This window comes from Necator americanus, chromosome IV (genome assembly GCF_031761385.1).
Source record: "Necator americanus strain Aroian chromosome IV, whole genome shotgun sequence".
Classification (NCBI taxonomy): Eukaryota; Metazoa; Nematoda; class Chromadorea; order Rhabditida; family Ancylostomatidae; genus Necator; species Necator americanus.
Genome location: NC_087374.1, coordinates 7,922,306 through 7,945,201, shown reverse-complemented (window position 1 = coordinate 7,945,201; position 22,896 = coordinate 7,922,306). Strand labels below are relative to the sequence as shown.

Genomic DNA, 22,896 nt, shown 5'->3' with positions numbered 1-22,896 from the left:
TGTCCACAGTCCGACTTAATCGCATGTGCTGTCCCTCACACATTTGCTCAGTCCATTCGCTGCTTTCTTCTACGCAATTGACACTTTTAACGCTGTTTCTGCATGTCTCCAATCGTTTTGAAATTCCATTTCTCAGGACTACTGAGGATTTTTCCAACCGAAATTCTCCGAGTGCTAGGTTAAGCCAAATTATAGCGTTCAAAAAAACCACTCACAATTATTCCATAGCATTCGAATTTTTTCCCAACATTCTAACGTAACGTATTTTCATCCGTATTAGTGCATACATGCTATGCAGATGCTCGATCCGGTCTTCGGCGTTGTTTATTCTGAGCCCAGAGGAGTTCTGGTCTATGTCGATACTTCAGCATGACAACACAAAGAGAGCGCGACCATCCACACATCCAGAACTTTTGCTCGTTCCGAACTGTTTCGCCACGCCATCTACGGGCACATCCGCTCTATCGAATGGGTGTAAATATGTGTGAAAATATGTGTGTTGACGAACTAACAAAAATCGCTATTCGCATAACTTGCGATCTTTGACTGTTTGCGTTGCGCTGAACAGTAAGATAGTTCTGCTCCGTGAAAGTGAATTTGTTTGCTCGCATCCTCTCAATCTGTTTCTGTCCTACATGTGTTCGCACTGTGGCGGATTGTCGTTCAAGCTTCTCCAACTTCCCATCCAGTTTCTCGACCCTAAAAATTAACTGCTCAGTAAACTTTGCAAATGTGTCCTTAAAAAAAGATCACATTCGCGAACGTCACGGATACAGAGTTACTGTCAAAAGCTAAACCTCAGTGGATTCTTCTTTCAACGAAAATTTTCTTCGCCTTAGAAAGAGTTTAAATCATATTTGTATCGAAAATATGGACAGTTTAGGAATTTCGGACCCGACTGAAAAATAAGAGAAATTTTTTTCCAGACCTCACACCTCTTTAAGGCAGCCTATCAAGTTGTTTTCACTGCTCACACTTTTTTAGAGCAGCTTACCCAATCAAAAAGAAGCTGTGGTTAAAGTTAATCTTCTTTCTAAAAAAAAAACGAATAAATTAACAGATATCACAATCCAGGAAAAAATATTTCCAGTACAAAGTGTCCGTCATGTTCAAGGATTTTCGATTTTATTTTTACTTGCTACTATCTTTTTTCAACTGTTTAAAGCAGTTTTCTCGTGTTCTTCTTTCATGCTCGCCGCAGTTCTTTATTTCATTGAGGTTTTTACAAAAAGAATGATTTTGCCAGTAGTTCTGATTTTTCAAATATGTAATAACAATGAAAAAGGACTAGTACCAAACTAGTAGGATGTCCTCTATCGAAATATGTGCTGTCGTCGGTGTCTTCTTTCTCTTCAGCCTTTGTTCCGCCTAGTAGCAGAGTTCGCTTTTGTGGTTAAATGACGCTATTTCACCCGGCGGCCGTGTATTTGATCAGATTGGATGCCAGCCAGCTTCATGTCAGCTTGGATTAAACCAATCCAGCACTGTTTCACCTCACTCTTAGTCGCTGATTCGCACATCTAGGGATTTCACATATTACAGTAAAGGTAGTAACCATTCTGTAAGACGTCACCGTACCACTGGTGGTGAATTTCACACATTTCTCGGTTAAAGGTATCACCCCACGAATCTGAGGTGATACGGATTTCAGGTGGATTATTCGCATACGGGATCTTAGATTATGGAGAGAGGTGTGATTCCGTCCATTTCTTCCTAATTGCCGTAAAAAACGGCCCGGAAGGTGCGGCGCCGCACAAGACTGGCGCGCTCCAAACGAACTCGTTGTAGAAAATAGTGCGCCGGAACACTCGAAGTATGTTCCGGGCCGTCTTCTACGGCGATTAGGAGAAAAATGACGGACCCTTCTCTCAAAAACCACCCTTCTCTCAAAAATCTACGATTCCGTATACGAATACTCCACCGGAAGTTCGTACCACTCCAGATTCCTGTGGTGACGCCTCTGAAGGAGCCACGTCAGTGCTCTGCCGTATCTTCGTCGCGGATGTGGTGGAGGCGAATGACAGTAACCCCTATCTTTATTTCTTTATTTCCATGATTTCCATGATTACCAGCACCCCATAGATCGCTATGGTTCGGATGATAGTTCCACAAGTTCTTGCCCTTGACTTGAGAGGATCGGGTATCCTCTTGTCACAAAGCACACTGATCACCACTTCACCCTTGCAGCGTTTACGCGAGCGATAACCAGGCTCACGTGCTGCGCTGTCGTAGGATCGCGGACATCGAACACAGATATTTTTCGCCAGTGGATCGTTCCTAAAAATATCTCAGTAAAGCTTTCCTAAAAAAGCACTTTTTCGTCGTTTTTTCAAAGTTGAAGCAAATTTGTGAAGTGAAGGTGAAGTTAAATCGTTTTCGAACTAACTAATTTGAATTAGTTCTACATATTAAATTTTATGGATCATATCGGATTTTCCCCTCAACTACGACTGCAGCAGGGGGACGCGTTCAAGATTTTGCAATTTTTATTTGAAAAAAAAAACTAAGAACTAGTGCAGAACGATTTCTAAGAAATACGCTAATAATCTCTTTTAACGAAAATATTCTCGTCCACTAACTTTTTAAGTAGGATAAAGAAAGAACGAAATGGACTAGTATCGTGAGAACACAATAGATCTATTTGATTTCCGTATTTACAAAGTGCACTTTGGATTTTTCTGGAACTGCAAATGAATATATTGTTTCACTGGCAATACTGAATTTAGACTATCAAAAAGATTTTAAAAAAATATGTTGTGAGAAACAAAAAACGGAGCAGGTGTGGCGCAGTCGGTTAGAGGTCCGTTGTAGCCACACGGTCGAGGGTTCGAAACCACCCTAGTGCAAACCAAGCCTTTCATCCCTTAAATTGGTACCAGACTCGTCTGGGAGGATAAAAACACTGGCTTGACCATCGGCTGGCCCCCGCAAGCCATTGTATAGGCCAACACGCGTTCCAAAACCTCAACGATTACGAATTCCTGTAAAATGAGTTGGCGGATCCCGAGTGGATTGATACGCCAGTGACTTTATCCTTTATCCTTTTAAACAAAAAACTCAAGTTATGGTCGGGTCGAAACTACATATGCCTGAAAGCTGAGTGCAGTTGCGGATGCGCTCGAAGCGGCGCGATGGAGCGTTGCGGTTGCGATCAAGGCAGAGCTCTCGTTAACTCCGCTCAGTTCGCTGCAGTACGAGCGAAGTTAGGTACGGTCCCACCTCGGTTCAACCGCGCCGCTTCAAGCATAGACGTTTACGCAATTGCGTTGAGGCTCAGCACTTCTCACGGAAGAACTTTCCGCCCGTCATTTGAAACTACAATTTTCGTTTCGATCGTCTAAAACTATAATTGTCGTCTGGACAATATATTACTATTTTTTATTATGTGTTTTATATTTTCAGGTGGTCTTGGGGCTACGGCTCCTTGCAGTTTCTCCACACTTGAACTCCCGCGACGAAATCGACGATTTTCTTCAAAAATACATCGTGTAGAATCGTGTAGACCAGAACTTGTTCACTCTTGGATAAGTTCTTCGAATTTCGGGTACGTGATCACCAGATCGTACATAATCACGTCTGATTTTACCATGGAAATCAATATTTAGAGAAATTGAACTTAGCTCTTGCTACCTTGATCTACCTGTTCCTGAAAATTTCAATTCTTTTCTAGGTTACGTGCTGAGGAACAAGTCCGTGACGTTCGAAATTTCGAGGAATCCCCTCACAGAGAAATGGTCATAGAAAAATGCGAATCGGTAAGGTTTTTGAGTTTTCTTTTTTTTCTCTTGGTGGTACGGTCGCTGAGATGTTGTTCCATAAGGAGGTTGCGCTAAAGGTTGTGCTAAAAAGGCTCAGGATTGGTTCGCAGAATGGCAATAGATTCTTTGCTTACAGAAAAACGTCAAGGAACAATAGCGTTAACAGCTTAAAGAGTCAAGAGTTATCATTTTGTATAGTTTCTGGTTATAAAATTCCACCAAATGAAAATTTTTGGTCTCTTAGAAGGACACTAAATGTCTCTTCAGTTTCATTTTTTTTCCTAATCGTCATATGACTTGAAAAGCTAAAGAAAAAGTTTTTTTTGAAAAGATTTCCTCGCCCGAGTGCCTAGGAGCTTGGTAGGTGTTAGCTATATTAAAGGCATCACTCCACGAATCTGAGGTGGTACTGATTTCCGGTGGAGTATTCGTATACGGTATCGTAGATTATGGAGAGAAGGGTGATTCCGTCCATTTCTTCCTAATCCCCGTAAAAAACGGCCCCGAAGATAGGCTTCAGGCGTCCTGGCGCACTATTTTCTACAGGGAGTTCGGCTGGAGCGCGCCAGCCTTGTGTGGCGCCGCATGCTCGAGGCCGTTTTTTGAGGCAATTAAGAAGAAATGGACGGAATCACCCTCCTCTCCATAATCCACTATCCCTTATAAGAATACTCCACCTAAAATCTGCACCACCTCAGATTCGTGGGGTGATGCCTTTAAGTGGATGATTCCCCAATTAGAAGTATAAGCAGAAGTTCAGTCCAAAGCAGTCAAGTGTCAGACCGGTCTGGGCTAGCGTTTCAATAATCGTTCAAGGTAGCGTAATAATAGAAATAAAATTATTATGGAAAATAATATAACGACAAAAGCAGTATAATATAGTCGGGTCAAAGCGAACGGAACCTCAGTAGAGTTGTGTAAGCTGCGGGACTGAGCTAGCGCTGAGGATCGCGCTGGGACCGTAGCTAACCACTGCAAAGATGAATGACTGCGCGGTTGAGCTAGCGATTAAAATCGAAGTGGATCCTCACCAGCACTAGTCATCGCTGCAGCTGTAATGAAATAAGCTAGGGTCCCACCTCAATCTCAACCGCTTCGAGCGCACCCGCTAACGCTATTGTACGGAGCTTCAACTTCAAGTCGTTTTGACATGAAATACTATTCCACCGTATGCAGAATTTCTGGTAGCGAGCAAGTCTGCTCAATACACGGAGAAATTAGTACTGGGATGGGGACAGTGACGACAACATAGTAGGGTCAAAACGAACATAAAGCACGGTGCAATTGCGTACGCGGCTCCTCTCGAACCGGTGCGGTGGAGCGTAGCGGTTAGGAGCGTACTGGGACCCTTGCTGGCACCACTCATCGCTGCAGTTTGCAATGGTCCCACCTCGGTTCAATCTTGCTGCCTCCACCACGCCGTTTTGAGCGCGTACGCAAATGCACCGTGCTTCATATCATGGCAGAAGTCCGTTCATTATCAGAAAAAAAAATCCGGAAATTGATTGAAGCGTTTCCAGGGTTATGATTACAACAGTGACAATGCGAAGAATGCTGGAAAAGCCCGCGGAATCAGCCGGCAGGATTCTACGCTCTCATTTGAAAGTATAGACGACTCTTCGGATATGAAGACAAGTGCCGAAGAAACATGGAATCAGAGCAAAGAAGCAAAGTTCGTAGTGGCCAGTTTTTTTTTTCATTTTCACATCAGAGACATCGATGAATCCATAATAAGCAGAAATTACTGAATTCATATTGGGCATGACACAGCCTACAGCACGATGTCTCGCTGGGACCTACAGTGGCCATCCGCGCGGTGGGACCCTTCTAGAGTGCAAACTAATCGAGAGATTCTGACCAAACTGTGCACCGAATGTCCTGTGCAGTTTGAGAGGAATAAAAGAAGGTATAGTAGGGTCAAAATGACATAAAGAACGTACGCAATTGCGGACGCGGCTTCTCTCGAGCCGCTTTGGTGGAGCGTAGCGTCTAGGAGCATGGTGAAACCTTTGCTTGCACCATCCTTTGCTACTGTCCCGACTAGGTCCCAATTGCTTCTTCCTCAGCGCCGTTTCGAGCGCGTACGCAAATGCACCGCAACTACGCTAGTGATTTTTGTATTTTTTACTCGACCATACGCTCGCTAGTGGGATTGGTATTGCCGTGCGTACAGTTCCCTGCGCACTCTTTTACCCACGCTAAAATTGGGGATTATTCCGGGGCTTAAAGGCAGCATGTAAGGAAATTAACGTTATTTGGGATCTTGTCACGAATGAATGGGGGTAGGGATGCAGTTAACAACTGTGAGCCTGACCACCTTTAATTCTGCCCTATAATCCAGAAAACGATCGTGAGAAGCGGCTTTAGTTGTATGGCTCCCTCCAATGCTATATCACAAAAAGAAGGTAGAGGTAAAGGATAAAAAAAACGGAGAATAGTTTTACCTAGACCCAGGCGATCTACAATATTTATCGATCAGCTTCTCCTGAGAAGCGCGGGTGTAGCACAGTCGGTAAGAGGGGTAAGTCCCCCGTGGCCTCACGGCCGATGGTTCGAAACCGCCCTAGTGCAAACTCAGACCCGGAGGGGTCGATAAATTGGTGCCAAGCAAGTCTAGGTGGAAAAAACCACGACTGGATTATTCCAGAACCTCAACAGTTACGAATTACTGCAGAAAGCGCGTTGGCGCATCCCAAAAAGTCAAAATAAATAAAATAGAGGATAAAATTTAAAAAATGGATAGTTTCGCCTCTACCTAGACGATCCACTTTAGGATTAGCCTTAAACCAAAGTCAGTCGATGCGCCAGAGGTTTTGCCCTCTATCTCTTATTCCCTGAGGCTCATAACGAGTGGGCGGAGACCAATGCAAATAAAAAGATGCAAGCTGTTACGCGATAAAACGCGAGCAGATACGTCGCCATCCAACTAGTATAAATCAAATAAGCAACAGAAGCACCCAGCAACGTGTGCACAAACGCGTTGCGGACCGCCATTCTACTCGTAGTGACCAGTTGCTTGCGAAGCACAAGATCGTCTGAAGTGACAATATTGGACAAACAGCTGATTGCCTCTGCGAGGGAGAGGGGAAAGAGAGAGAGAGAGAGAGAGAGAAACAGAGAGAGAAAATCCAACGAAGATTTTCTCGAGGTTCTTGAGATTGGTATCTCCCCACTAGTAGTAAGGGAGAAGAAATCACCAGCATTCCTAGAAGTTCTCAATGATGTAGTTCTCAGTAATGACGTTTTTTTTTACTAGTACGTATGTATCGACACATAAGGATAAAGAAAAAAATGTCTGGCGTTAATCAATCCGCTTGGGATGCTCCCTCACTTTCACTTCAATTCAAAATCGTTTGAGGTTTGGGAGAGCTTGCGGGGGTTAGCCGATACATCAAGTCAGTGCTTCTATCCTCCCAAACAACTATGGTAGCAATTTTCGACCCTGGACGGATGAACGGCTTGGTGAGCACTTCGAGGGCGGATTCGAACCTTCGATCGATCAGGATTGCAGGAAGCAGAACCTCTAACCGCTACACTACACGTATTATAAAATAAAATATAAATAATAAAAATGATAGATTTTACCACTCATACGGATGTAGAGAGCTGCGTTGTCTAGTTGGGTGGACGAATGTTTTCTATGTGTTTCCTACTCCTGGATTTGTAGAAATAGATGGATTTGTACATGCACATGGATTTGTTTTTTTTTAATTTCCCTGACATTCTCCAAATTTACCAATCGAACTCTACCTACTCCTAGAAACAACTCAACATCTAAAGTTTTGTTTTCTTGATGTGCTCCCTTTAAACTCAAATCTGTCACCTTAGTGAAAAGAGTATGATTGAGGAAAGTGTCCGGGGTAAGTTTTCGAAGTTGAGCTCTCTCCACCAGAAGGCTGCGTCCGGTACGTAGTTCCCAAATATCATAACATCGGTAAAAATAAACATTGAAAGTAAAGTTAAGTCACTGGCGTATCAATCCACTCGAGATGCGCCAACGCGTTTTACTGGAATTCGTAATCATTGAGGTTTTGGAGCGCATGTTGGCCTATACAAACCCTCGACCGTGTGGCTACAACGGACCCCTAACCGACTGCGCCACAACCACCCCGAAAATGCTGGAAAATGAGCATTTCCTTTCACAAATCCAGGAGTTGGAAAGATCCGGGCACTCGAAGACATATTTTCGCCATGGCGCGTCCGATAGAATGACTTCCGCCGCTTCCTCAGGGCATTTTCATGGTTTTGTCGCGTCGGGCCGTAAAAAGATACATAGGTGGGTGGAGGGGGTGACAGTTTGTGATGATAAGTGCAGGGGCTTCGCTGAAAAGAGGGACCGTGCGACAGCTACGGTTGATTTTTGAGCCCTCGACGTCGAATGCCAACAAGCCACTCATTGCCGCTCCGCAGAGTCAAAGGCATGACGTAAGCTCGATGCGTACGACTTCTCGCGGAGCGCAATTTTTCCGTAGCCCATATCCAACATATCCGTCCTTGAGAAAATACATCGTATAAAAACGTGCGAGAATAGAACCACCGGCGGCTCCTTTCTCCAATTGTGCTAACCAATTTTATTTGGTTGGTTTGCTGACTCGAACTCGTTGCAAAGGCACTTCGTTACGGGACCTAGACCTAATTTGTTGGCGAGATATTTAAGAGTTTATTAAGAGTTCAACTGGATATGGGTTCAGAAAACTACGAAGACGAGTTACCAAATTGAAACTGTGTGTCACAGTGGAGCGATAGGATCTTCTGCTAATCCGTCAGTAGAGTGATTTAAAAATGCGATCGCGAGATTTTTTCCTACTTTTTTTACGCTCAGTATATTTCGGCGAATCTGTTTTTGCGGACTTCGTCCGAACTTACAAACTTCAACTTATAGTTCTTATTCCTGAGGTTCTAAACTATGGGTTGAAAAGTTTTGAAGAGGTACTTGTGAAGAACGGCCAGACCTAGTCCACAGATTTAAATCCAGAAATTTTTCTGGAACAATAACAATAGTTGCCAAAAAAAAAGAATGAGTTCAATCATACAACAAGGTTTTCTAACATTTTCACAAAAAATAGGAACTGAACAGGACGACAATAACTAAAAGAAAGTTATAGACCACCCATTTTACGCCCTATTCCAGAGCTGTTCTTCTAACGGCCCTAACCGCATTCTATAGTCTGTTCCTGACCATTTTTGCCTTGGTGCTCGAACTTTCTCATTTGCTTTCTGGAGAGGAGCTAAGGGAAATCAACACAAAAGATCTGGTAAACCATTTTTCTTCCATTCTTTCATGTTTTTCTTGTGTTGTGTGTGTTGCTTGTGTTTTTCGGATTATCGGCTTTAATTTGCAGATTTTTGGTGCTTATATGTACGGTGTGTCAATTCTGTTCTTTGTCTACATGTACGTTGTGTTGTTGTTAAATCCACGTTGGTACTGGTCCATTCAAATTGTTGAGGTAAGAACTTATTTTCATAAGGGGTGCATAGGAAAGTAATAGAGAAATAAGTTCACATCTTAACGGAAGTCTTCACGGACGCCACGAACATTTAACGGAAGCTCGAGATCGGATGGAAAATTGTGTCTACAGCTGGCCTACAGCAAACGCTTGCGTTGTGGGACCCAGTTTCAGACGGTTTTCGGGCTGCGAGCTTCTGACTAAATGCGGTAACTTAGTCCAGTCAGAATGATCTGAAGAGTTGTGGAAGTAGTTGCGCCCGAAGCAGCGCGATAGAGCCAACAACTGTTGCGATCGAGAAGGGACCTTCGCTTGCTCTATTTGGGCTGCATAGACGGGTGGAGCTAGCGTGGACCCCTCGTTAGTCGTAACCGTTTACGAAACTGCACCAGAGTTCCGGGCCTTCTTTCCCGATTATCTTGCCGCCAGCGGTTGCAAACTGCGTTGTTTCGTACTCAAGCGCTTACGTCACACTGCGCTATAAACCAAGCCATATTGACCGGACTGAAAACAACGTGCATTAAATATAATGCATTACAAAATAAACAAATGATCAGCTGTTCACAGGTTGATTCCCTGAGTATCCAAACAAATTTTTGTGTAATAAAACGACAGGTGTTATTAAGTACAGAAATTCTTATTGAACGAAAATAGCTAACCAAGTTAGGCTGAACAACTCTTGGGAAACTTAGGAGAAGTGTCAAATTTCCCTACGCAACAACCATCATTTCATTTCTTTTAACTGTTAATTGAATGTTATAAAAATAGAAAGGAAACATTGGAGCCCATAGGTAGTTAAACATAGGGGATAGTATTTAATTAACTGAATTTAATAAAAAAATGATTAATTGAAATAAAATAAATAAAATAAATAATAATTTGACGAAATCCAATTACGTAATTAGCTAACTTTTAATTAATTAATCATTAATATTAACCAGCCGTTCTCAGGTTGATTCTCATTGTATGATAAAAGTGTTATTAAATACATAACGTTTTGTAAAAGATTACTGTAATTTGATTATATTGTATTGTAAGTGATATAATTTTGCTTTCTTATTTAAAACGATGAAAATAGCTGACCAAATCAAACTGACAACTTTTGAAAAACTCAGGAAAAACAGTCCTATTTTCTCGCTCAACAACCATCATTTTATTTGTTTTAATTGATTGAATGTTATAAAAATAGAAAGACAACATTAGAACCTACTGAAAGGATATTATAGGTTTGTTAAGAGACCTCGGAAGGACGTGGTAAGGAACAGTTGAACAGAATTCAATCAAAACTTAGAAAAAAAAGCTAAACTCGCAACTAAATCATCACGTTCATTCTGTTCTTCGTTCCTCTGCGTATAATACCGTATCAACAAAGCAAGACATTTTGCGCCGACGTCTTTCGACCACTAAGTCAACGAACAAGCGAGTGGATTAACGCTTTTCGTCGTTACCGGCAACCGTGACTACTTCACAAACCGGCGTATAGCTAATTGATGCAGTGAGCTGGGCGAGGGAGCACGGTTAACCTACAGAAATTATATGGGATAAAAGATAAAGTGCTTAGGAACGATTTATTCCTGTGGGATTCGACGACGTGTTTGACCTCAATTCAGAATTTTTCAAGGTTGATGATCACGTTGTGGCGTATAGAATGATTTCCGAAACTCACCCGATATATTTTCTCCTTCCCGGAGGAATCTAATAGCAATTTATTGAAGCCTAAACGATAAAAAGATTAGTTGGCTTCAGAGTAGTTCCAAACCACCGACTGTGTAGTCGCAGCCGAACCTTTTGCTTCACCTCATATCACTCATTCATAGAAATTAAAGTGTAACGTTAATTAAAAAGTGATCATCACTTACGCATGATATGATGTTAAAGGCATCACCCCACGAATCTGAGGTGGTGCAGATTTCAGGTGGAGTATTTGTATACGGGATGGAAAAAAAGGGGGGGGGGGGGGTTTCCTTCCTTTTTTCCTAAATGCCGTAAAAAACGGCCTGGAAGATGCGGCGCCGCACAAGGCTGGCGCGCTCCAGTCGTGGTCCTTGTAGAAAATAGTGCGCCAAAACGCCTCCGGAAGCCGTGTCTTCCGGGCCGTTTTTTACGGCAATTAAGAAGAAATGGACAGAATCACCCCCCTCTCCGTAGTCTCCCATCCCGTATACGAATACTCTACCTGAAATCTGCACCACCTCAGATTCGTGGGATGATGCCTTTAACAGCAGTTGCATTGATTTCCTCAGTGAATATTTTTGAAAAGAGGATAGGTGAGCCTGAGCAGCCCTATTTTTCAGATAGTCCACTTTCGATGAAATAATTGCTAAAAGTTCGTAGCTCAAGTAATTGCTTCAAACGGTACGTACGTCTGCGTTCCGTTACGTCTAGGTCTACGTCATAGCGCATTTTGAGTGATTCAACTATTTGAAAGGTCTTATCTATTATGGAGTTATAGTCGAGTGAAAACGACATGAAGCTCCTTTCAACTGCGTAAGCAGCTGCGCTCAAAGCGCTGCGATGGAGCGTAGCGGTTAGGATCGAGAAGACCTTTGCTAGCTTCACTAATCACTGCAGTTTGCGATGGTTTCACTTCGATACCGACTTCGAGCGCGGCCGTTTTCCTAACTGTGAAGAACTTCACTTCGTGTTGACCTGACGATACTCTAAATGTTCTACATCAGTAATTTTGTCGTGTACATGAAACACATGCAGAAATTGAACTTTGTGTTGTTCTTTGAAGTAATCATTTTGAAGGAATACCACGAAATTGAGGATATTGAGATCTCTTCGCGAACAGACAGGTTCAACGGAGTAATTAGTGAGTATGAGGGCTTTCACTCCCAATTCCCACCAATTATCCGGAAAAACGGAAAGCGAATTCGAATTCCCTGACGAGACACCTAACAACATGTGACGTATCTGTTAACAGGCACACGCGCCGCTTCTGCGAGCGAGCGAGTGAGACAGCGTCAACATTAGTCGTACGCTCAGTCGCAGACACGGCACGTGGCGCAGCCCTTTTGTGATATATCGCCTTCAATTGCCTTAGACATCCATAGAGGTGTAGATTATATTTTAAATCCATCAAACTGAAGGTGAGGATCTTTCCACGAACGAATAGGTCCAACAGTGTAGTTCAGCGCGCAATCACCCTCAATTCTCCCCAATTATCCAGAAGAACGTCGTGGGAAACGGCTTTGTTGCATCGAAAAACCCCAACGAAGCAACTAACAACATGCCACGTCAGTGAGGTGAAGCACACGCGCCGCATCTGCGGGCGAGCGGGAGAGACGACGTCAGCGGGACATTAATCGTCCGGTCGCACGCAGACGCGGCATGTTGCCCAGATCCTCAATTTCGTGTTAAGCGCCGCATTTAATGCCCTTACACGAAGAACAAGAACTTTATCCCGGCCACGGTTATTTAGTTTATAATTTCAGAAATACGTGAAACGTTTCAAATCCAACGAATCATCAGTTTGTTCCACTGCAGCAACGGTAAGGAAAGTTACGCATTGTGGTTCCTCGGCCGGTAGTCTTTTCCTGAGACTAGGATGTGTTGGTGAGTACGCAAAGACTTAATTCCTTTATATCCCGCTGATTTTCCTTAGATTCCAGTGTTCGGCGTCACAGGTGTTGTATACTATGCGTTTCTTGTTTTTCTGTGCACCGCTGACAAGATGTGTCCGACCTTCTCCACCGCACTTGATATCTGTGCTATCGTATTTATATTTACTCAGATGCATTTTATATTCTGTAATTCCAAGGTCGGTTTTATCGACATTGTTTTCTTGATATCAAAAATATTGGCACATCAAAAATCATACAGTACTAGAACGTGTGTTCAATCGAATAATTCAACCATAACCACGTTCTTCCTTTACTCGACACACTCCCACTCTTCCTTTTGTTTTGGGCCAATCGAAACCTCACCGCGCTCACTCAATTAAAGGCATCACTCCACGAATCTGAGGTGGTACGGATTTCAGGTGGATTGTTCGTATACGGGATAGTAGATTATGGAGAGGTGGTGATTCCGTCCATTTCTTCTTAATTGCAGTAAAAAACGGCCCGGAAGATACGGCTTCGGGCCTTATGGCGCACTATTTTCCACAAGGAGTTCGACTGGAGCGCGCCAGCCTTGTGCACGCCAGCCGCATATTCCGGGCCGTTTTATACGACAATTAGGAATAAATGGACGGAATCACACTCTTCTCCATAATCTACTATCCCTTATAAGAGTACCCCACCTGAAATCTGCACCACCTCAAATTCGTAGAAGTGATGCCTTTAAAAGCGTTCTGTGTCGACTGTATGCAGTTGAATGTATGTACGGTGACGTCAAAATAACCTGTGTTGATGTGATTGAAACGGTTCCAGCCGAAGAGGGGTGATGGGACCCTCACTCAGCATCGCAGTCCGGTTGAAAGCACGAAAGCAACCGTTAACGCAGTGGTACCGCAACTCAAATCGTCCCGACCCGACTGTAGTTGCCTGTCAGTCAGCACAGTTGAAAATGAGCAAATAAGAAAATCAAAGATTCTCTATAGCTTACAAGCTTTGTGAAATTATCAGTTTACCAAAAACCAATGTGGAATAATCCAGATTGTTCTCAGAATTCTAATTCTCACTCTTCTTTCATGCGTGTGTAGAAAAAAATCTTAAAGCAACATCTGGTTCGTCTCTAGATAAACGTATTAATTGCCATGTAAAATATTTGGCTGGAAGCTATTGACGCTGATGTATGCGATTAGATAGGGGCAGAAGAATATTTTTTTTTAAAATACAATGGATACTTAAAGAACTATGACATTTCCTCATTTGAAAAAGCGGTTAGGTTTAAAAACCCCGACCATATTTCATAAAAAAAAAGCTTATCGCCCTTTTGCGGCTCATATTTTTGGACTTTCGGAGATCAGCTTAGAATTTTTCAGCTCTCAATAACTGGCCATCATACTGCTGCACGATTTGGCACAATGCATCTGATAGCAGCAAATTTATGGACGTGGATAAGATATGTATTGATGGAGGAAGGAGTTATGGAGAAGGAAATAAGGTGCTGAATTTCAATAGAAAAGTTACTTCACTCTCTTGTACATATACAGTCGGATCAAAACGACATGAAGTGCGCGCAAGCGCGCAGTCACGCAAGCGACTGCGTTCGAAGCGGAGCGATGAAATTGGCGGTTCAGATCGAGGTAGTAAGAACAGTGCGAAATGCGATGAATGGGTGGGGTTAGTAAAGATCTCTCTCGATAATCCGACCGCTACGCTCCGCCGTACCTCTTCGAGCGCCCCGCTTGCGTAGCTGAGCTAAGCTTCATGTCATTCTAACCTGACTATACTAGGATCAGATCTCCAAAACAATTCGAAACAGAAAGAAAGCTTCGCATCATTACTATTTTCTTTGTTTCGAAGTTTACAAGCTGGTTAAATTATCGGGAAAAGTGAAAAAGACAATCAGTTGGTGAAGACGACTTGAAGCTCGGTACAGTTCCGTAAGCGACTACTTTCGTAACAAAACGGTGGAGCTAGCGGTTCCAACCGAGATGGGACTCGCTAGCTCCACTCGGACGTGAGTGGAGCTAATGAGGGTCCCACCTAAATTTCAACTCCACCGCACCGTTTCGGACACAGCGGTTTACGCGACTTATCGAACTTTAGGTCATTTTGATCATACAATACATCAGTTATTAGCAGTAACGGGTTTGCATCCTTGTTCCATAATAACTGAATAAAGGAACCAAACACTATATGTGCCAAAATATCCATTTTTTAAGAGTTGAAGAGGGTTTTTTAAGAGTTGTAGGGGTTATTCAGTTCTATGACGTAAAGTACTGTGGAACGATGGTTTAGAGAGGTATTCCAAGCGATCAACAATCGCAGTATGTCTTCGATGGACGAGGAATCAACGGAGGCGTTCGAACATCGGGACATTGAACTCACTGGAGGTTGCCAAGCGGCTGAATGTATCCTCGGTAGGATCCCATATCAATTTTTTTCTGATTTTTTAAAACTTTCGAAATTCGGCGCTCGTAGGCAGCCTCTCTGAGGTGATGTTCACGGCAATCGTCGAATACTCGTTGATAGCGGCCGCTGTAATGTATATCGTCTGGCGAAATATCGGAAAAGCAGGACACGGATCCGAGTACGTGAAAAGAAAACATCGAATCCGTGTGGATTGCTCAAAAACGACAACAGGTAAGCGAAAGAAGAAACTACATCAGAACTTTCCAGACTGACTCCTCCTCGTTCAGGTCTATTTCTGGGATTAGCTTTCCTTGCTGCAACTTTTACATCTATGATTGTTTATTACGGCTATTCAATCCTTGGTAAGAGTAAAAATGCTGCATTCGCCTACGCACTCACGGACATTTCGCAGGTGAGGACAAAGCTTTGGACAATGTATCCACACGTGGTTTCATTGAAAATTCCCTAAGAGTTAAGAGATTGGTAGGGTCCCATATTCTATAGTAATGTAGAAACACGGATACTATCCAACTCATGGTAGCGCCTCCAAATTTTTTTCCGGAGGCGTCTTCTGACGCCGTCGATCGTGAATAGAACATTAATTTCAAGGAAAAACCACTCCAAGTACCAGAAATTGGCAAAACCCAAATCGCAAGAAAATTATCGGTCGATAGCAGTTATTGTAGTAACAGAACAATCAACAACAGAACGAAATAAACAGGAATCACACGTAAACAACGTAAACAATGAGTGTTCGACGTGAACAAAGCCGAAGCAAATAACACGCCAAGCTCGGCTCTAGGTTCGTGTCAAACGAGAACCGCATGGGTACGCGACGCGTCAGTGGGACGTGCTAACCACAACCGCTGTGACATTGATTTCCAGCACCTATGGTAGGGTCAAAACGATATGAAGCACGTGTACGCAATTGCGTACGCGGGTTCTTTCGAGGCGCTTCAGTGGAGCGTAGCGGCTAGGAGCGTGGTGAAACCCCTGCTAGGACCACCAAGGCTGCAGTTTGTGATGGTCCCACCTCGGTTCCATCTTGCTGCCTCCACCACGCCGTTTTGAGCGCGTACGCAAATGCACCGCAGCTGAGCTCGTGATTCATTTCAGTTTGACCCGACTATAGAACGGTTCTCCTATAAAATGGATGTTTGATTTGTGATCAGCAAGGTGGAAATCCCATAAATATCCTTATCGGGGAGAATTTAGGTGTGGTACCATAACGTTTATGGTTGCGAGTTACGATAGTGATTCTTAGGATTACATAGTAGGGTCAAAACGACATGAAACACGTGTAGTTGCGTAAGCGGTTGTATTCGAAGCTGCTGTACGTAGCGGTTAAAATCTAAAGAGGACCTTCACTGACACCATTCCTCGCTATAATCCACGGTCGTCCCACCTCGATTCTAACCGCTATCTCCACCGCGCCGCTTCTAGTGCAGCCGCTTACGCAACTGCACCGTTCTTCATGTCGTTTTTAACCGCCGCAACAAATATTTCTTTGTGACAGCTTCCAGATTCATTTAGGTTACTTAATGGTTGAAGATACGGTTACACACTTTTTGAGCCAAATTTAATTCCAAACTCATTGTGATTTTTCAGTACATCATTTCAACGATAGGATGCGTCATGGCCTTGTATCAAATAAGGGGTTTGATATACATCCACAAACGGAATAACCATGTTTCTAAAGATCAGGTATTGCATCCATCATTTTTATTTGATTTCTCATTTGTTTTTGCCTATACTTGACAACTTCTCAAAATTTTTCTTAAAAACCCATGGGACTTAAGTACAAACCTAATCCATATCAAAGAAGCCAGAACTTATAAATAGTAGAGTCTGCAACTGTCTTTCAGTGTCGGTTGCAAGATTTCCCTTGGTTTTCAGAATTACAGTAAGTACCTAGTTTAACTCGCTTTTCCTTTCTTGTTTTTGACGTTGTTCTAGTTGAAAATAAAAGATAAAGTCACCGGCGTATCAATTCATTTGGGATGAGCCAACTCGTTTCCCCGCAATTCCTAATAGTTGTGGTTTTGGAACTCGGGTTGGCCTCGCCAAAAGGTTGATTCTGATTCCCCCCCCCCTTGTTTCAGTTACTTATATCTAATTACGTTGCTTTACTTTCAATGTTTTTCATCGATTTACTGATTATTAGCTTTCTTGGCTAAAATCTAGTTGGGTGATTAGTCGAAAAATTTCAGGAACTTTTGGATCAAATCTTGTTGTGGGTCGGTCTTGTGGGTGAACTGATATATTCTGTGGCAGGAATTGTGGGTTTGACTGGCGACAGACCATGGCAACCACTTGCTTTTATTTTATTTTTCGTGCACATAATCAGGTTGATACAGGTGAGCAAGAATTTCTTCTTAAGAGTAGGATTAAGCTAACTATCATAAAACTGTGTAGAGAAGTCAGAACGACATTAATATTGGTGCAATGGCGTAAGTGGGGCGGTGAAGCTAAAGGGTGGGATCGTGGTGGGACCATGCAAAGCTGCAACAATGATTGGTTCTAGCAAGCGTCCGCCCTCGATCCTGGCCGCTACGCTTCTCCGCGCCGCTTCACGCACAGTCGCCCACGCAACTGCACCGAGCTTCATGTCGTTGTTACCCGACTATATGTTTGTCTGGAAGTAAAATACATTAAACTGGGAACCGTTAATTTTCGAGTCGAGAATTTTGTTTAGAAATCTGTAAAAGATGTAATTTCCTAGTTTTAGGTTGGAACACAGACGTTCCTTATTTATTTGGCAGCAAAAGTGAGGGTAGGAAGTTCAAGCAAAGAGAAACAACCAGGAAAGCAAGCGATAACGTTTCTGCTTGCGGCTAATCTCTCCATATTCTTAATGAACTTATTCGAAAGTGAAAAACCAGGGATCTCTGAGAGTATCATAGGTACGTAAAATAATTCCAGCTTGATATTGTGGATGTGTGAGCTGTTAGTGAGCACATACAACATTTTTCAGATTTCTACGGAAAACGATCGTGGGTATTTTTGGTGCGAAGCTTTTCTCCTCTCACAATTTTCTATAGGTTTCATAGTTCTGTCTGTCTAGCAGAAATCTGGAAAAATGTATACGCTAATAAGTGATTTGTTGACTTTATCGAAATACTGGTATAAAAAATATTGCATTTGGTAAATGTTTAACTACTTCTGACCTCAATTTGTTTCAAATTTTCTTTGTCGTATTGATGCAACAAAGAATAAAAATGTTCGTTACTCAAGTCGTCAAGGAGAACCGCACACAAATGAACTTTAAGATGTAAAAGTGGTGAAAAAGAGATCAACGCGAAACCGAGCGTAGCGTTTGGGATAGTGTAAGGATACTCACTACCGCCACCCATCTCTGCAGTGCGCCGGGGTACCACATCGATTCCAACCGCTACCTCCGCACCGCACCGCTTCGAGCGCAGCCATTTACGGAACTGTCCCTGCTTCATGTCGTTTTGACCCGACTATACTCACTGTTCCTAAAGCGTAACCATGCTCAAGGCACAATTAGCGCATTGTCTGTTTCAACGTCAGAAATCCTTTCATTTGTTTCGATCACGTGACAGAGTACTCCAAGTGGTGTTTCTGCCGTCCGTTTTCTTTCTCGTGGATCCTACGGGGCTTGTCCAAGGGCTACAGCTGAAACTCATCACTTATCCGTCCCAACTTGTTTTAGTTCCGTTTCCAAATGTGGGAGCGTTTCTAATCTTTGGTCGTTACCGTGGAATAAAACTTCAAATCTCTTCTTTCCCTTACAAAAGGCAGATATTTCCTCGCACCATCTTTTTTTCGATAGAGCGTTCAATGATGCTTACATATTTTCTCTCTTGCTTAGAAACCATTGAAGGTCCCAAGAAAGGTGCTGTCGAAAGCGTAGCGCTCAAAGAGAGGTTCTCGCTCTTCATCACTATATCCCCTATAATGTAAGCTGCTGGAATTCTACTGCGGAGCCGAAGAGAGTTAGGTCGTTTTTCATCTTCATCCCCATCTAGATCCACCCAACCAAAATATCATTCCATAATATAAAGCAAAAATATTTCCATCCGTCCAATATCTTTGATTGGCAGAGGTACGGGTAAGCGTCTGTCCTACGCTTACCCGCACCTCTGCCACTCAAAGATTACGAGTAGCTCAAAGGCAGCATTCCACGGATCTGAGGTGGTGCGGAGTTCAGGTGGAGTATCCGTACCGGTGTCGTAGATTATGTGGACGGGGGTAGTTCCGCTCATCTCTCCCTGCATCACTGCAAACACGCGCCTCCAGAATGCTGTTTTGTACAACGCCATCTATTGCAACGCTCCACCCCTTGCGCCGCCTCCGCCCTGCGATTCGTCGAAAATCAATTCGAACTGCCCCGATAGGCAGTAGGGGACGCCACGCGTGCAAGGGTGGCGCGCTGCAATAGAAGGGATCGTACAAAACAGCATTCAGGAGCCTGCTGCTTGAGTGATTCAGGGAGAGATGAGCGGAACTACCCCCGTCTCCATAATGAACGACCCCGTCCGTATACGGATACTCCACCTGAAATCCGTACCACCCCAGATCCGTGGTATGCTGCTTTTAAACTCGAGCACTTCAACGGGATTGCTGCTAGGAGCCGCCCACTTTCCCAATTCCCAAATTCCTCCTCAATTCGAGCTCACGATCATATTTCTGCATGATTCGTCGCGTTGCAACTTCGAAATTGTTACTTTTAATTATTATTGTTATTGTTGTTAGAAATTGGTGTATTAGACCATCTCCAAGAAGTGCCACTCTTGATCTAGAAAGATAGCCGCATTTTTAGAACATTGAACCCTATCAGAACATTGAACTTTACCAGACCCGAAATGGTTCCAAACATTCATTCGTATGGTTTTTCTCATTTCTATCATTTATCATTTTCATTTTTATCATTTTTCTTTAGCTGTTGACGTAATCGGCAAAGACTTTGATGTTGAGTTTTCTATGAGTTTTGCAATAGGAGGTTTTTAATCTCTTAATTCAATTTCTTCTTATTTGATATAATTTCTGAATACACCACGACTAGAAAAAAAGTGACAGTATTCCACTGTGAAGACCCATACTCTACCAATCCGGAATGAATGAGCTAGCGGCCGACTTATTGAAGCACTTTTTGAGCTTTCATATGGCTTTTCTTTTCATTTTTTTTTGATGTTGCTGAAACATTTCATTTTTCTAGGATTTATTTTTACTATATCACTCGTATAAGTGTATTCCTCTTTTATTTTTATTTTATACAACCACTCTCTGCTTTCTGAAAGTCAATGTGAAGCACTACGGTAGGTACGGTAGGTTGATAGTTGATTGTGATCATCAGAAAAAAATCCCTATATAAGCAGTGGATGGAGTAAGGTTTCATTTCTCAGCTTTTAGTGCCGTCGGGAGTGCTATGCTCACCGAATCTATTCTAAACGAAGGGGTACTGTCGCACTGTGTTTTACTAGTTAAATCCTTTTAAAAACTAATACGTTTTCCTTAGGATATTCAGAATATAACGAAAACACTGTCAATTTACTTTTTGCAACTATTATCACTGGGAATATCAAGTAAGTTACTAGTTTGCATACGGTCTAATAGGAACTGATAGATTTCCAGGCGAGAGTTCAAAAAAGAATATCCTTAACCTGAATAATATCAGGGTTTTTCAAGAAATAGGTCACAGTTACTCTCTGGATCATTTGAATCACAGAATACAGAGCGTCACGATTTCATTTCCAATAGATTGATATGATTAATGTGATCGCCTCCGGCGACTACTAGCTGGCGAATAAGTACTACTGAAACATGAAGTTATCACTATTAATGAAAGGGAGAGCAACGCAACAACTATAGTCGGGTGAACACTGCAAGAAGTACAGTGCAGTTGCGCAAGCGGCTACACTCGAAGCAGCGCGGTGGAGCAAGCGGATGGGGTCGAGGTGGGAGCATCCAGAAGTACACTGAGTGAGAGGTGCTAGCAAAGGTCCCACCTCCACGCCCTCTATCCTAACCGCTGCGCTCCACCGAACCGCTTCGGGCGCAGCCGTTTACGCAACTGCACCGAGCTTCATGTTGTCTTGACTTGACAATAACAACTGATTGTATATAACTGTTGTTTGGAAAGACGATCAATACTGGCGATACCGGGATCATTTCTAATAAACAATGTTTGGAACCGGGCGGTCGCAACTGTCGCTCAATTCCTCATCGCCTGTACAATGTGTAAATGACCTACCTCATTCAATCGGTTCTGACTGGTACTGCCACCCACTACTGTTGCTCGCATCTTCGCTAAGGTGCTTCGCCCGTGAACCTGGCTCTCCCCAATCTTTTAGTTCTACAACAAGATCTGGCACTTAATCCATTTGTTTGTCCTTAGCTATTCTGCTCAGGCCGACGTCACAACTTACTGACGTTGAGCGTTTTCATGTATCAACATTTTCCGTGAATTTCAGATGAAATGGAGAGTTGTTGCCAACGACTGTATGATCGTTTGAAGACACCACCCCACGAATCTGGGGTGATCCAGATTTGGATACGGGTTTGGTCGTGGTTCATACCTGTACGGGATCAAAGAGGGTGATTCCGTTTATCTCTCCCTGTATCTGTGTAAACAGACGATCCCGAAACGCTGTTTCTTACAACGGCTTCTGTTGCCATGCGCAACCCGCCCCGCCTGCGATTCGTCGGAAACCCATTTTGACTGAAACCCGTATCACCCCAGATTCGTGAAGTGATGCCTCTGACTTACTTGACTTAATCGGCGGGCTGATGTCATCGCCTGACGCGATTACCCGCATCCTCGCCGAGGTGTGCCGTCCTTGAACACAGCTCTGCCCAACCTTCTCGATCTTCTGCGAGAGTTTGCACAGAATCAATCCATTCGTCGCTATTCCATATTCTTAAACCTTAAACCTTACGTCTTGCCTGAACTGCCTATCCACGCCGAGCGTCCTCAGGTCCTCTTTCACCGCCTCAGTCCAGAACTTCCGTTTTCGGCCAGGTGGCTTCTTCCAGCTCGAACCCGACGAACTCCTCAGAACTCGTTGAACAAGGCGATCTACCGGTCTCCTTAATATATGACCAAAGAAGCGAAGTCGATTTACTTTAGCCACTTTCGATGGCGGTGCAAGATGTTGATGCCTTCCACGTTTCATCCGCCGGTATACCACATCAATTTCTGCATAGAGATCTTCATTGCGGTATACCCTAGGCCAAAAGTAGCCAAGCAGCCGTCTAAGCAGCTTTCGTTCCGTGCAGACAAGCCTCTCCATAACCGTTGATGGTGCTGCCCAAGTCTCCGATCCCTACATTATGATGGGGCGAATTGCGGATAGGTAGACTCGCAGCTTGATTTCGTTTGTGATGGGAGTAGACTACAAGCATTTCGTTGAGGAGATAAACCAGTGCAGAATTGGCCTTAGCGCATCTTTGCTGAACATCTCTCTCATAGCTGCCGTTGTTCTTCAGCGTACAGACCAGGTACCAGAACTCAGCGACGAGTTCTATCGGTTTTCCGTTCACCCTGATTCCCGTTCAAGGTCTCAAAGATATCCACATCTGCTTGCATTTATAAGGGCGTAGACGTAGTCCATAGGCTGCAGCCAGCATCGATACAAGGTTGACAACATGTTGAAGTTTTGTACTGCTTTCCGCGAATATAACAACATCGTCGGCTTACTCGAGATCAGTCAAGGGGCAGATAGTGCTAAGACAATGTCGGCAGGACACTAGTCGACTGTT

At 43.4% G+C, this 22,896-nt stretch overlaps 3 protein-coding genes across 6 annotated transcripts; 2 read left to right on the top strand and 1 right to left on the bottom strand.

Moving 5' to 3' along the window:
- Positions 1-3,131: 3,131 nt before the first annotated feature.
- RB195_000634 (uncharacterized protein) lies at positions 3,132-20,724 on the top strand (the record flags this gene model as incomplete). 3 transcript variants are annotated; one of them, XM_064197082.1, is made up of 13 exons in its annotated part: positions 3,132-3,207; positions 3,403-3,544; positions 3,671-3,755; positions 5,279-5,430; positions 8,890-9,013; positions 9,101-9,205; positions 14,136-14,257; positions 15,058-15,179; positions 15,241-15,402; positions 15,459-15,583; positions 17,382-17,528; positions 17,900-18,074; positions 20,078-20,145. In XM_064197082.1, the coding sequence occupies 13 exons, from the start codon at positions 3,132-3,134 to the stop codon at positions 20,143-20,145; spliced, it is 1,605 nt and encodes a 534-aa protein (XP_064052965.1). The 3 variants fall into 3 exon arrangements, with proteins under 3 accessions (XP_064052965.1, XP_064052963.1, XP_064052964.1); XM_064197083.1 differs by lacking the exons at positions 9,101-9,205; positions 17,382-17,528; positions 17,900-18,074; positions 20,078-20,145 and adding exons at positions 16,780-16,875; positions 20,548-20,593; positions 20,663-20,724; XM_064197084.1 differs by lacking the exons at positions 9,101-9,205; positions 17,382-17,528; positions 17,900-18,074; positions 20,078-20,145 and adding exons at positions 16,780-16,875; positions 20,548-20,593; positions 20,654-20,724.
- RB195_000633 (uncharacterized protein) lies at positions 20,564-21,736 on the top strand (the record flags this gene model as incomplete). The annotated part of the gene is made up of 3 exons (XM_064197081.1): positions 20,564-20,593; positions 20,654-20,720; positions 21,609-21,736. The coding sequence occupies 3 exons, from the start codon at positions 20,564-20,566 to the stop codon at positions 21,734-21,736; spliced, it is 225 nt and encodes a 74-aa protein (XP_064052962.1).
- Positions 21,390-22,427, bottom strand: RB195_000632 (uncharacterized protein; the record flags this gene model as incomplete). 2 transcript variants are annotated; one of them, XM_064197080.1, is made up of 3 exons in its annotated part: positions 21,390-21,490; positions 21,905-22,007; positions 22,074-22,427. In XM_064197080.1, the coding sequence occupies 3 exons, from the start codon at positions 22,425-22,427 to the stop codon at positions 21,390-21,392; spliced, it is 558 nt and encodes a 185-aa protein (XP_064052960.1). The 2 variants fall into 2 exon arrangements, with proteins under 2 accessions (XP_064052960.1, XP_064052961.1); XM_064197079.1 differs by lacking the exons at positions 21,390-21,490; positions 21,905-22,007 and having other exon boundaries at positions 22,056-22,427.
- Positions 22,428-22,896: the final 469 nt, after the last annotated feature.